The 15,072-nt window shown below is 36.9% G+C and overlaps 1 protein-coding gene across 1 annotated transcript in view; it reads right to left on the minus strand.

Annotated features, from left to right (window-relative positions):
* The window catches only part of COL25A1 (collagen type XXV alpha 1 chain), a gene marked incomplete at both ends in the record, with an annotated part of 314,576 nt that overhangs the window by 61,090 nt on the left and 238,414 nt on the right, over positions 1-15,072 (minus strand). Inside the window, 2 exons of the mRNA XM_080623175.1 lie at positions 9,125-9,169; positions 11,889-11,915. Coding sequence (XP_080479301.1) covers positions 9,125-9,169; positions 11,889-11,915 — 72 coding nt within the window. The remainder of the gene's footprint in view (positions 1-9,124; positions 9,170-11,888; positions 11,916-15,072) is intronic.

A 15,072-nucleotide genomic window follows, 5' to 3' on the forward strand; every position in this document is an offset into this window, starting at 1 on the left:
CTGGGTAGATAACGACAAAGTTTAAAAAGATTCAGTGAACATGTAATCCACAGTTGGGCACTAAAATGCCTTATTTCACCAGATAGGGTGAATCAACTCTAATTAACTCCTCTATAATAAGAAATAATTCTGCTGAAATACACAGTGTGAATACACAGATGTCAAACTAAACAGAAAACAGAACTGTGACTTCTAATTCTGAAAACTTGTCTAATTAACCTTTACAGCATAGTCTTCCCAGCAAAATTGCCAACGCTTTCCTCTTCTCTACAATTAGAAATACTGCAAGAAAGGCTTATCTGAAATGACTTTGACATTTGTGCTTCTGGTTTCATACAGAAGGCAGATAATAAAGAAAAATGAGAAGGGCCCATTGCAGAAATGGAAGAGTTTAGAACAGACAACTTTTACTTTTGAAAATATACCTTACTTGTCAATTTTTTCGTATTCTTATACCACTGGCTGAAAAGTAGATTTAAAAGATTTAAAAATTTTCAGCATTACATTGATATTCCAGATTTTGGTGATGTTTAATGGATAGAACATATACTTTTCCACAGTTTAAGAAGTCATAAATAATTTTCATAAATCAGTCAAAAACTAACAATTATTTACAAAAATCTTCCCCCCCTTCCAAATTTAAAAATAAAAAAACCTAATCAAACAAATAAACAAGAAAAAAAAACCAAAACATACCCCTACCCTTAAAGACCCTTTTCTAGTGTCTGTTTCTCAGATTTTTGGAAGAGAACACAGACATTGATTTTAGGTAAAATGATAAAGCAATAGGTAGACGTGATTGTAAAACAACTAGGGGTGATGGCTAATTATGTAAGCTTTCTGCAGAAGTGCATCTTGGTTTCACAAGAAATATCTAGCTTCTTTGGTAACCCTCATGTACACAACTGCATTGCACTTCTAGGGTGGAAAAGCATGTTAAAATAACATCCAAAAAAAAAAAAAAGATTTGAAAAAGCCTGCAAAAGTTCTTGTATAAGCCCTTTGCTATGTAAATGTAAAAAAAGAATGCATAAAAAATAAAGAAAATAGCTAACACATTAATCAAATTAGAAACAGCAATTCATATCAGAAACTCAGTGGACAATTTTCATACAGTATACAAACTTAGCAGACATGATAAACCTACCCTCTACTCAGAAGTTAAAGGGGAATTACGATAAAGGCCTGTTCCAAATGCAACAACATAGATCTTCCAAACTTCCGTAAAAGCCTTCCATTAAGAAAGGACGTTTTCTTACTTCCATGTCATACTTTAATCATAGTTGTATAAACGCCGATTCTCCATTAAACCTGGTTCCATTCTATCTCTAATTTAGGTAACAGAGTCATCAATCACATTTTAATTTCAAACTATAAAATAAAAGCTTCAAGGTTCTAACAAAACTCTAGTGAGGTGTTTTACAAGCCAGAGAAAAAGTGTTAAGTACCATTAAGCTCAGAAGGAATTAAACAACATTTGAGTCAGCCCTTTTTCAAGGTTCCTTTCCACTACATTAGCTCTAAGGCTGATAGAGTAGCACAGGCATTTGATACTTGAGTGGTCAGGATTCAAAGCTGTTGGAGATTAGGAGTATATGTCCTAAACAATTGACCAGAAAGGCGCTTGAAAAAGCTTGCCAGTTGACAAAATGAAGCAGGAGGGACCAATGAATATGCACTGGTTTCTCCTCATCCCCACACCCCAAACAAATTTGTTTCTGTCCCCCTTATTTTAAAACAGCTGCTGTCAGCTGACACTTTCAGGGACTTAATTCTCTAATCAAAGGGTTGAAGTCCCAAGCTTGCACTTTCCTCCCAGGTTTACACATCGCTGCTTTGAATGCAAAGAGCTACCACTGTGACAATAAAACCAAAAGAATTATCTTGTTTTCTTTGGAAAAAAGTGAAAACCTCAAGCTGTCACCTAGTCATAGTAAATCCCTATTCACACCAACAGTTTAACTGCTGACATATATGCAACTTTACTATAGCCAACACTACTTCTGACCCTGAAAGTACCAGTTAGAGGCATTAGCACAGTAGAAATTAGCTCTGGGAATGGGAAAGATTGAAGACAAACCTAGAAGTACAGCACCAGAAGTGACCTTGTGGCTTTATGCTTTTGAAGTTATTCTGTTTTTAATGACAGAAGAACAGGGGCTAAAATAATTTCCTTTCATACATATAATATTCCTTTCCCTATATTAGAACCCTATTTTCTTGTCCATACAAGGAATCAAGGAGTAATAAGGTGAAATAAAAATGTACAGCACATAAGCTACTTTATACTCTACCCCTGGTGAACATCCGCAGGGCACAGCAAAACAAACTTTATTACAGGGAGTCTCCCTGTTTCACACCATGTGTCTTGTAGGCATGGCAGTCTGGCTGTATGTATAGATAGTCTAACAATTTCATTAAAGCCTAACATAAAAATACAACCAACCAAAAAAACCCCAAAACCCTCAAAACCCCAACACCACCACCCGCAAAACAAACCCCAAAAGGGCAAAGCCTTGACAGACCTCCCATTGGTTAGGAAATTCCCAAAGTATTTACGAAGCAAAACAGCAGGTTTTTGAAGGTGAATAGATTGTTAGCTCTTCCCCTGATATACACTAAAATACTGTTGCTTTAAGAATATTCATCTCAAAAGATTATTTTGATTTTTGGCATGAAAATAATTTAAAATACTTCTGTTAAGAAGTATAACTAATTACTTTCCTTCCATTTAGTTACTTTATTTATTTATTAATTAAAGCATATGTTAAAACTGGAGTGCAAAATGCTGTATGAGTATGCATCAGCCCCACATGCTCTCATGTTTGGAGATGAACTTGTTTGGATAGCTGCTTCTTAAAAGGCTGAAGACTGTTACACTGCTGTTCTAGGAGCGATGCAAACAAACGAAAACTAGACATTCAACAATGTCATCTGATGCAATACTTTCAATCAGACTGCTATTCAACTTGGAAAATGACAGAAGTTATAAAGCTAGATCTTAATCTCATATGTTTCTTACATTCACCAGGCCATGGGTAATGTCTTTCCTGACTCATGTTGCAGTCTCTCTGTTTTAGCACTGACAGCAAAGGTGTTAGGCTGCAGAAACAATTGTCTTCTGCACATCATCTACCTTTCAAATCGAGACAGCTTTGGTTTTTTTGGTTTTGGTTTTTTAGGTTTTTTTTTCTTTCACAGAATGACAGAATGGTTGAGATTGGAAGTCACCCCTGGAGATCATCTGGTTCAGCTCTCTCTGCTCAAGCAAGATCATCTAGACCTGCATGCCCTGGACCATGTCCAGATGGTTTCTTTTAAATAGCTCCTGGAAGAGACTCTACAGACACCCTAGGCAACCTGTGCCAGTACTCAGTCACTCTCACAGTAAAAAAAAGTTTTTCTTGCTGTACTAAACAGCAAGAATCTCCTGTGTTTTAGTTTGTGCCCATTGCCTCTGGTCCTGCCACTGGGCACCACTGAAAAGCTCTTGGCCCAGCATCTTTGCACTTTCCATTCAAGTGTTTGTCCACAATGATGAGATTCCCCCTCAAGTCTGAACTCCATCAATCTCAGCCTTTCCTCATAGGAGAGATGCTTCAGTCCCTTACTCATCTTCAAGGGTCTTTGTTGGACTTTCTCAGTGTATCCATGTCTCTCTCGTACTGAGAAGGCCACAGCTGGACACAGAACTCCAAGAATGACCTCATGAATGGCTTTTTTTGTTTTCCTATTTAAAGAGTAACTTTATAATGCATCTGCTTTTAGGTCATAGCTTGCCATTCTGCAGTCATGAACTCCTGAGAAATTATCACCCAGGGAGAGAGGGACTGGAATCCCTAAGCAAAACATGATCCAAAACTTTCCTGCCTGTGTAGTCTCAGAAATGTTTGTATTTTTCTTCCAATTAGTATCAATTTCAAGGGCAAACAGATGCCAACATGCCAAGAATACACACAACCCAGCCATTCAATTCAGGAGTTTCAGATAATTCAAAGAATAACCAAAAGGATATTCTTTTTTATAGCACCCCAGAGCACATTAGTTCAAGTTCTAGCACTCTCGAGGCTATATAACTGTTTAACTGTGTTAATGTTGTTGTACTCTCTCTTCCTTTCTTCTATTTGGGCAAAGAACATCCTTCAGCATTCTGCCCAATTTATAGCTATAATTTCCTCAGATACTCTAGTGGAAGTGACAGTATTAATGTTTCATTAAAATGAATCTGAATTTGATGAGTGCTCAGATGTGTAGGGCACTGCTTGGGCTTTGCTGCTAATATGAGAAAAATCTGTCAATACTGACCTACTTCAGAACATGTTTGAAAATGTAGCACCCACTAGAGTCCATATCAAAGGAGTCAAGGCAGTTGAAAGCATGCTTGCCCTTACTGGAGTGCTCTGTGCCCTGAAGGCATACACCTTCATATCCAGAATTAAACAGACAAAAATAACGTGGCTGGAGGTCTCAGCTTTTCTTGTTTGTAACAGAAAAACAGCCTGAAGGCTGCTGATCTGAAATAGGTTTCGTTTTGGTGGGATGCATAACTCTGTCTACACCAGCTGCTTGATATCCACCTCACCCTCAGAAGAAAGGCCGTCAGTATTGCTGTATTTTTCAGTCAGTAGAATGTAATCAATTTTAAGGATAAGGAAATACATGAGGCCCCCAAACCTAATCCAGTCTAATTTTACTCTAAAATACATAAACGAGGACAGAAGAGAAAAAAAGTAGTTTCTCAGACATGTTACTGTGATTTCAATTTCAAACCAGGGTTGAATTACCTCCCTTCAATTTGCTTTTCGTCCCCTCAAAAGTAACTTAAAATTGTTTGTTTAAGGACTGGAAATCTCTCCTGGACCACTCACCAGATGAAATTAAGTGGAAAGACTCTTCAACAAGATTCAGCTGGCCTGCAAACCTGTCTGAGAATTTGTGAACTATATTTAATGATGTTTCCCTCCTTGATACTTTATTTGAAAAAACCTTAGTATGCATATGCCTGTCCTCATTTCTCTAAAGAAATATGATAATATTACTTTCAAAATGTCTCCCCTACTTAGTACAGTACACACTAATCAGGAAATACACGTAAATTAGAGTAATAAGAATCATGGTGGAAAGCAATAAGAAATGTGCAGACCCAGATTCCTGGGCAAGTCTTATCAGTAATGATAAGAAGTGAAATTCTGAGGATTATCAAATTGATATTGTCAAACTTTTGAAACAATTTGAAATAAAGGGATCTATCCCCACCATGCATTCTCTTCTCAATAGACACATCCCCTCCCCTCCCCAAATATCAAGTACTACATAAGAAAAAGCATTTCACGAAAGCATAGAGTGAGGTGTTTATGCACTCCAGATAAGCTCCTGTTTAAAACAAAGAAAATTAGATGCAGAGACTCCAGAAACTGGGTTCCTTCAGGCCAAATGCAATCCTTACTTAGGGAACCTCCCCTTTCCTCCTTGTGTTGTTGCAGTAGTCATTGGAAGTCCTTATCAAATCAATATCACTTAAGAAATACCAGGGTATGTGTCCTACAGTTGCACAGTTAACTTTCCAAGAATCCCTTTGTGGCCATTTCAACATGATTAATGTAGGGTTCTGATATCCCTAGAGCACTGCAACCTTGCATCTCTATGTAGATATAATCTTTTTTCATACAATTTGAGTGCCTGAGGACCTCTTGACAGGGATCGAGAAAGAGAAGGTTATTTCCTGTACCATCTTGCTAGGAAGCAACCTGCCACAGGTGGATTGCACAACAGTCTGCAAAGGAGAGGGACCACTCAAAAGGACTCTACTTGCTATCTCAGAAGGTTTCTATCCATCCCGGGACAACATTCTCTCTAGCTGCAGGTATTATTAGGCAGCTCCTTTCCAGTTACTGTTCTCAACAAGAAAAGCAGAGTCTGGCTATGGTTTCCCAAATGTAGGAACAAACTCAGACTGTAATGCCCTCGCAGGATTACCTGTAATGTTTCATTGGATTTAGCCTAAAAGAAAAAAAGTGTGAAGCTTTCATGGCAATGATTTTGCTACTATTCTTAAAACAAGAAAAATCTGCTAGTTCACAGTCCTGCAAAAACATGTGGGTTGTGTAAATTTACACTTACTCTAATATCTAAAGATTGTCTAAGATAAGTGGTTCATATGTTAAGGGATTAGAAAATTTTTCTAAATGCACTCAGAATTTATGATCTCATTCCCAGACCCATTGGTCAGAGTTGTCAATTGTCTCCCATAATCCGCTATTTCAATTAAAGAAAAGGTAAAGGGAAAGGAAAAAGAAAATTAGAGAGACGTGTGGGATGGAGATGACCTAACTCTATTATTCAACTGCTTAAGGAGAGATCAAATCTAATTCACTGCTGACATTCATCAGCAGAAAAATATTTCATTGTCCAGATGAGGAAAGCATTCACACACAATTTTACGCATGTGCTTAACACTCACTGCCTTTTAAACTAAGAAAAAATATTAACTTGGAACTTAGTGCACTGCACATGCTGCTTTTTGACAGAGTGAGCTCACTGATTAAAAGGCTATCAAGACAGTAAGGCTTTTGTAAAGCCTTTTAACTATATAACTTCTTAAAGGGGATGACTTGTATCACGCATTCAAGTCAAATTCAACTATTCCACAGATCAACATGAATCTGTATGAGTAAAGCCAGGAGTGCCAGCAGCCAGCTCTTAGTACAGACCAAATCTTAAAATTACGGTTCTGGTCTTCATTTGACAATATCTTCTGTGTCACACTACACTGAGAATCTGGTTTTTTTCATATAAATTAGAATAAAAGACCTTTTGGTAGCATGGGAGTCCTAGGCTTCACTGTACTTTCTAACTTTAGATACATACTGCTTCAGTTTCTACCATTATTTCCAAGCTAGCAGAATTTATTAGCTATTTATTAAGAGAGCAACGTTCAACTTTCATGAGCTTAGTATTACACGAAAGCAATACATTTTCTGCACATAAGGAACTTCTTGCTAACCAATAGCAACCAACAACTGTGAAAGTAAACGAAAGAATGTGACCACATTTTATTTTTATCTGTATGTTTTTTTCTAGTATCTAGATTTTAGTTTAGTAAATTAATATGTTTTTTTCTTACAGGTCAAAAGTAAAATAGTCCAGCTACATTAAAAATGCACTGACATCTTTATTAACATGGTAATAATTTCAGAATGTCTTAAAACTTTTAGATCCTGTAAATATTGAACTAAATCAAATAAACATTTTATAACAAAATGAAAATGTTAGGACCTGTTTTAAAAGCACAATTTTCTTAGTTTAAAAGGCAGTGAGTGTTAAGCATGTGCTTAAAATCAAGTGTGTGTTTGTGAATGCTTTGATAAACAGCATTTAAAGATGTTTGCATTTTCCCTTAATCAAAGGCAACTGCATATTTATTTTCTTCCCCATGAGACACGACTCCAGGTAAGTCTATGTGGCGTCCTAAAAAACAGACAAACAACAACCTTGCTAGTAGAGCTTAAAAAATTTCTACATCCCCAAGAATGACACTTTAATAATCAGATAATTTTTGTGCATTTGACACATTTGACTCATGAACATCATTTTTTTGTGCCGATCTGAGTGAAGATTTCTGGCTAGAGCTTGGGTGACAGCACTATTAAAAGCAAAGCTCTTGGATAAAATGTGAATCATCAGTTCTGTTCTATTCAATATGGTTTGCAGCTTCACCCTGTCCAGTTTTCCTGCAGGTTCAGAGGAAATTATGCTACAAAATGTGTCTTCACTGGCTTTTCACACATACTTTGGTCACAGAATTAACTTGAATAATGTAGAGCAACAGCATCTGTGTTGGCAACTACTGTCTACCATTTTGTTGCAATTGAATGTGGCTATAAAACATGAAGGAAAATAATCTCCGGTCTTAATGCAACTTTTTTATATATATTTTCTTATAATCAGTTGTATGCTATATATAGCTAATTCTAATTTTTTTTTGTTTTGTCATTCCACCGCAGTCATAATACTCTGAATATTTAAAAAATAGATTCCTAGCACTGTCACTATCACTGAAGTGAAAAAAATGATTACTACATCATTTCTTACAGCCATTGTCAAAACACAGGTCTAATAGTGTATATTATGCTATTAGAAACAATACATCCTTTTTGTTAGGAAAAAGAAATTAAAAATTATTTGAAACATCTTAGCACATTTATTCCTAGGGCTTTTGGGGAAGGAGACAGAAGAAGAGATTGTATGATGTGAACCTTATACACTACCACCTATTGCTGCTTCAACACTGTAAACAACTGTGTTTAAAATATCATACATTTTCCTTTTGGCATTCCCTACTAGTGCATTTCAAGTTCACTAGGAATGATAGTCCTTGTGAGAACAACAGATGGATAATAGTGTTTACTTTCAGGGAGTGATATTATTTAAACATCACCGTCCAGATTTGCCAACAAACCTTAGCAATGCCATGAAACAGCCCTGCTGCTTTACTGCGACCCCTCGTTATGGACGGCTGTTTTGAACTGTGAGTTAACTTGGTTTTGGCACTGAAAGATGACACGGACATGCCTGAGTTAACATTTCATCCCAGTTGCATTCAAGAATATTTCTGCTTGATTTATTTCTCTGCATTTTCATTCCCAACTTCAATTTACATCATTCTCCACATGTTTCCAGTCTGTCTTTATTCTCTATTTGTTGGTTGTATTAACAATGTATTAGCACTGTATGAATACCCAATATCAACGTGTTTGCAACATGGGACTGAGATAAAAAATTAAAAAACAAAATAAAAAGAAAAATCTGCAGAAAAAAACTAAATTTGTAAACATACTGTTTAAAGTTGCACACCAGTGATACAGATTTCTCTCAGGAACCTATCAGTCATCACCAAATCCGGGCATCAGACTTTCAGCTCAGTTAATTACATTTGCTGTCTGTTTAAGTATAACTAGAAAAAATTACTTCAGAGCACAAATCAGATTGTAGAATCTTTTCTATTAAGCCAATTTGAAACCACAGGTCTGGACGCAAGGTTGCATATTGCTCATGTGAACAAGCTTTAAGTATCTTTAATCAACTACATAAATAACTGCAGCGCTGACAAAGTCAGTGAACTCACCACTTGTCCGTCTCTCCCTGGAACACCAGGCACTCCGACAGAACCCTGGTGGGAAACAGACGCCAGCGTTTAGCAAATTAAACAGGTCATGAAACCTTTCATCTCTTAATACAGCGCTTAGAAATAATAGTGAATGCTTGCTTATTGTAACTGCAATAAATTATTCCAAAACTAGTATTTATCCAAGCTGAGCTCTCTTTTAATTTGAGATCTTATAACAATTATACATGTTCTCATGCTGCAGATTTTAGCAACTGTCTCACGATATGGCCTCTCTCAGAAACAAGCTTCAGGATTTGAAACCTTGAAGATGCTTCACAAGAAATGTAAGAATTAAAATGAAATTCTATTTAATGCTTTTGATAAATTTTGAAACTGATCCAACACAAACAAACATACCACCTGAACAAAATTATTCACGCTTCAAGAGGGATGCTTCAAGCTCTATAACTGGTAGTGCCAATCTATCTTAAGGCTTTTAAGAGATGATCTGCAACAATTCAGCCTGACGGTGCAAATTACAGATATCCTTTTAAATTACATCAGTATTATTGCAATAAAAATTTAAAAGCCAACACAGGCTAAACAGAAGGAGCAAAGAGGAAAGCAAGATATTAATACTGACTTGTAACATCAGAGGGATCTTTTTACAAAGCAATCACACTATAAGTTTCTATATGATGGACAATTTTTCTGAAGGAACTTGTGTGATTTGTTACGGATGTTCAGTGAAAACCTGAGGCATGAAGAAAGCAGAAACACTATGTGTGCTTATCGAACATTATCCTCTTTTTGAATAATAATGGTGTTGCTCAGCAAGGAAACTGAGAGCATTATTTTTCATTTATAAACAACTTAATAGGATACAAAAGTGTGATAGCTACATTTGAAAGGCTGGCACCCTAAAAAGAGGCCAGGGGACAGGGAAAAGCAGAGGTTCTGTCAACAGTGAAATGTGCAGTTTCATGGGACCCTTAAGACAAATAAGCACCCTGTGAATCCCTTTATGCCCTGCTTTATTTTTCTTTTTTTATTTTATTAAAAAAAAATCAGTGTGTGACATTTCCCCATCTATTCATATTGGTAGGAGGTTTCACTAGAAATGGATTAGTCAAAGGGTACCAACACCCAGAAGAATGTACCCAGAATGGATGCACATGTTTGCCAACGAATAGAGTTGAGAAATCCTGAGAAAAAAGAAAAAGAAGCAACTCATGAGGGTCTTGAAAAAACTCCAACATTTGAATGCCCAAGGGGCTCCAGCTCATAACAGAGCTATAAATCAGTAAGAAATAATAGCATGGCATCCCACTGCATCTCCATGACCCAGAATGCTCTCCCCTTACTGCCAAAGCTTCCATTTTAGCTTTCGTGTTGCCTCTTTTTGCTGGATGCATGGTTATGACTACCAAGGGTTCCTAGTGAACATTCCCACATCTTTCTATAACTTTTCCAGAAAACTAGAAGACAAAGCTCAGAAGGGCATTAAACCAGCAGCCTCAATAAACTATCATATTTATAACAGTTCTTGCTCTCAGTGACAGTCTTTTATAGCTGTTGACTTTTTTTATGAGACATAGGATGTTAGGGAGTGTAAATAAAGCTGATTCTACCATGCCAAGTTATCAGATACTCAAAAGCTAATCAGCACATGAGTTTTGCTGATGCTGTACATGTAAAACACCCTTCTCCTGGAATTTGAGGGCATAATTTTAAATGGCAGCTTAGACATCAGTACAGCGTTAAAATGCTGCATTCCTGCATGTGAAACATGAAGGGTAGTTCTCTCCTTCAGCCTGCAAGTTCTGTACAGCCCACAACTGACAAATTTCCACAAATTTATATGCTTTCCACGAATCTATATGCTTTGGGATTACATTTTTTACATATCAGTGAGGTTTTCTTTCTTTTGTTCAAAAAGTTCCATTTGAACAGATGCAAACAAATTTTCACCTTAAAGAACATTATCTTAGAAGAAAAAAGACAGAGGTGGAATCCTTCTCACATATGTTAATACTACTTATTCATTTCCTCTTTCTTTTTTTCTTTATACAACTCAAGCCTTTTTTATTAAATATCTTCCATACAATTTTTTAATCTTTTGAAATCAACTAGAAAATTACTTGCCTTGGTGGTGTGTGGGTGAGATGCTGGAAAAGTGTCACTTACCAGTTGTTATTGCTGATATATCTAGGACTGTTTTAATGGTGTAATTCCATAAATCCTAAACTCACTACATCAACCTGAGGCAGTCAGCTTTAATGAGTGTAAATAACGCTGAAAGCATTCCCAGGAAGTCAGGTCTTGGGTTATTGAAGGAACAGGAAGATACTGGCAGACCACCTGAACACCATCAGCCAAGCCTCATTTATCAGCAACACCTATGTCTTTTGTTTCTGGTGGTCAATTCTTTAGTCATATGGCACTGATCTACTGGAGTAAGGACATGCATTTAATCAGAAACTCTATCTCCCCACCTTTCACAACATTTTAACATTGGTTTCCTACTCGTACCAGTGCATAAATAAGAAAATTATAGCAACCTTTTCACCTGAAAGTTAAGCAGACAGATTGAAAACAGTCTGATGGGGGAAATGAGAAATCTGATGTCTCACATTATATGGATGCATTTTGCAAAAACAAAATTCAGAACCTAAACTAACTGATTCAATGCAGTGTACAGTAGCTAATCCCATTCACCTTTTCTGCTTGCAATTTGGCACCAGCAGGAATAATCACTTTCACAGTATTGTTTATACTATACCTTTTGTCCTGGAGGCCCCTGAGGTCCCTGCAAAGGGAAAACAATTCAATTAACATCATAACTCTAGCCAATTTAAACTGAAATGACCAATTAAAACTGTCTTATTGTGTAAGCATTCTGATACTGGACTGAAATCGGCTGATGTTTTATACATCAAGGAAAAGTAAAACTTTATGCTCAAAATGCACAATGGATCTTTTCTCTTTTGCAACTGATCTAACTAATAACTGTAAGACTCAAATTTTCCCGTTCTAATCTTTTCTCTTCCAACCCATCTGTTTCTTCTAGTACAGACAAATCTGTCAGCATTAAGGTGACAGTGGTTTTTCTCTTTCTGATACCAGCTAACAGCCAGCTGAGTGTCCACAGTAATAAATCTGCTCAACAGCATAAAAACCAGGTTTATGCAAACAAGTATTTTGAAGATAGAAAGAAGCATAAACCTCATAATCTGCAAACAAGTATTTTGAAGATAGAAAGAAGTATAAACCTCATAATCTCCTCACTTTCTAGGTATCAACATGCATTACTGTTTTTTACTCAACACGTGATCTGTGCCATCATTTGCAAGTTAAGAGAAAAATAATTAAGAATTAACTTCAGAAATCATTAAGAATGCACTTGGGAAGTAAAGAATCACCATTTCGTCCCCATGAATTGGGAAGGCAGGAAGAGATATCTCAATTCAGGAAATCTTAACTGCTTAATGTCATACAGGCATCAAAGTCTCATTAATATTAATAGGACCCATTTCTCATTCGGCTTCTCTGAAGTACCCAGGCTGTTTGTGGCCACAGTGGAGAGGGGAGGCAGGAGGGAAATAGGTCAGCCAGCCATGTCTTTGACATTTTCACAGTCTTTTTTGGTAAGAGCCAGACCATGTCCACCACAGTTCTTACACATTCTTCCCCATGTTTCTACTACGGATGCTGGTGCAATCTGTGGGTGCTGATGCTATATAAAGCAAGGTGAATTCATGAAGGTGCAGTCCATGGAGGTGCAAAACAAAAACCAAAACCTGAAGAATCCAAACCTTTCTGATGTATGAAAGAATAAAAGAACAATTGATATCAGAACTGCAATTATTAAAAAAAAGAAAAAAAAAAAAAACAGAAGTATTTCTGCTTCAAAATGCAGGGACAATTTTATTCTTAATGTAGTTTGATATTAGGTGGAATCCTGCCCTGTTGGTAGATGCATGGCTTGTTGGAACATTGCTCAGATAGAAGTTTAAACTGCTAATATGGAAAAGCTCCAGTGGTCGTAATTCTGGCTCCTGGATCTACTGATGTGGCTAAAACCCCTGCCTTTTTAAATGTGGATTCTTACATTGGTTATGCATCAAATCTTGAAGCAACATAGATGAGTGTTGCTTCTTGAAAATTTACTGCTGGTGATCAGAACAACAAGTAGAGTAGACATCTGCTTCTTTGGACTGGAGAAAAATGCCCCCAGCTCACTACATTTTGGAAAAACTGCTACTTAAATCAGGTCATCTTTTCAGTAAGTTCTTCAATTCTAACCCGTAGATTTGCTGGAGGCTGAGGACACCAGTAGTACTGCAATGAAGAACAAACTATTTCTTAAACATTGCTTGCAAACAGTCTCCAAGAAAACTGAAATGGATTAAAAATCAGATACGCAAATCAAGAGGATGCTGGTAAGTAAGAGTGGCCTGCTGAGTAAGGAACCATGGATAAAATGACATGCTCCACAAATACATTTTTTTCCTCTTCTTCAAGAGAAGGAAGTAAGTTTCTTCCAATGCCTGACAATTAGGCGGTGATGAAACAGGAATCGTCCCCTTCTGTGAGAAAAGTGCAAGTTTAGCTAACATCTTGAAAAACCCCAAAGGATTAATGCTCAAACTAGAGCTTTCCTACATCACTGCTACCAAAATAGGCTCCAAACCTGTATGTTCTGGGCATCAGTTATCTGATGAACTTTCATATATTAACGAGTTGTATTTTGGGGATATTTCAGATCTTAAGAAAAATCCCCCCATCAGTAGGCCAGACTGACCAGCTGAAGACTATCTTCTTAGTTCAAACCTGCTACTTTTATGTCCAAGGAATGGAGATTGCTTCTTGAGCCTTTTTGTTACCAAAAAAAACCCAACCCAAAAAACAACCAACCAAACTGAAAAGTCTGACCTAAATGTAGTTAGAACAAATGTTCTGAGTCCAGAATTCTTCCTAGCTCTCCCTTCTAATGTTACAGTTGTATTTTCCTCTTAAGCTTATTCTGTTCCTTGTGCTCTAGCAAGCTGCAAAACAAGAAATAATTCTGCCCTGTAAAGGTTAAATCTGCGGTTTTAAAGCACAGTAATTCAGGGTGTGATACATTAGCAACAGCCTCTCGAGGTTCTGTATTTAACTTCAGTGACTCAGTAGCTAAACACTTAAAGATATGCATGTCTGGGTACTTTCAATTCGCAGGTCTGGGGCAGCAGTAAGTATTTGTTTCACAAGGTATCAGAGTTCATGGACAGTGAGAACAAACACCAAACGAAAATGTCTAGCAAAAATAAAATGAAAAAATTACTTTCTTTTTTTTATATAACTGAAAAAGTTATATAGCGAAATATGTCACAATAGTGCAATACACTCATATAAAAACCCTCTTATTCCAAAGCTTTGTGGAAGAAAAAATAAAATCCTGTTTTTCTTTTAAACTTCCATATTTCCTATGTAAAGTAAAAGCTCTTTGTAATGAGAAGGCCTCTAGGAGGTGTTGTGTCTTTATTTCTGTGAGACAAGAAGTTTCAAGACTGTCACTGAGATGACATATTTCCCCTTTGGTGCTGATAAGAATCCTTAAACTCTTAGTATAGAATCATTTAGATTGGAAAAGACCTGTAAGATCATCAAGTCCAACCACTGACCTTAACACTGCCAAGTAAGCTACTAAATTGTGTCCCTAAGCACTGCATCTACACATCTTTTAAATACTTCTAGGTACAGTGACTCCTCCATTTCACTGGGCAGCCTGTTCCAGTGCCTGACAACCCTATTCTGAGAAGGAATTTTTCCTAATGTCTAATCTAAATTTCCCAGGTGCAACTTGAGGCAATTTCCTCTTGTCCTAACACCTGTTACCTGGGAGAAGAGACAGACCCCCATCTCACTCCATCCTCCTTTCAGGTAGTTGTAGAGAGCAGTAAGGTTTGAGCCTCCTTTTCTCC

The sequence above is a fragment of the Psittacula echo genome (assembly GCF_963264785.1).
Source record: "Psittacula echo genome assembly, chromosome: 1".
Taxonomy (NCBI): Eukaryota; Metazoa; Chordata; class Aves; order Psittaciformes; family Psittacidae; genus Psittacula; species Psittacula echo.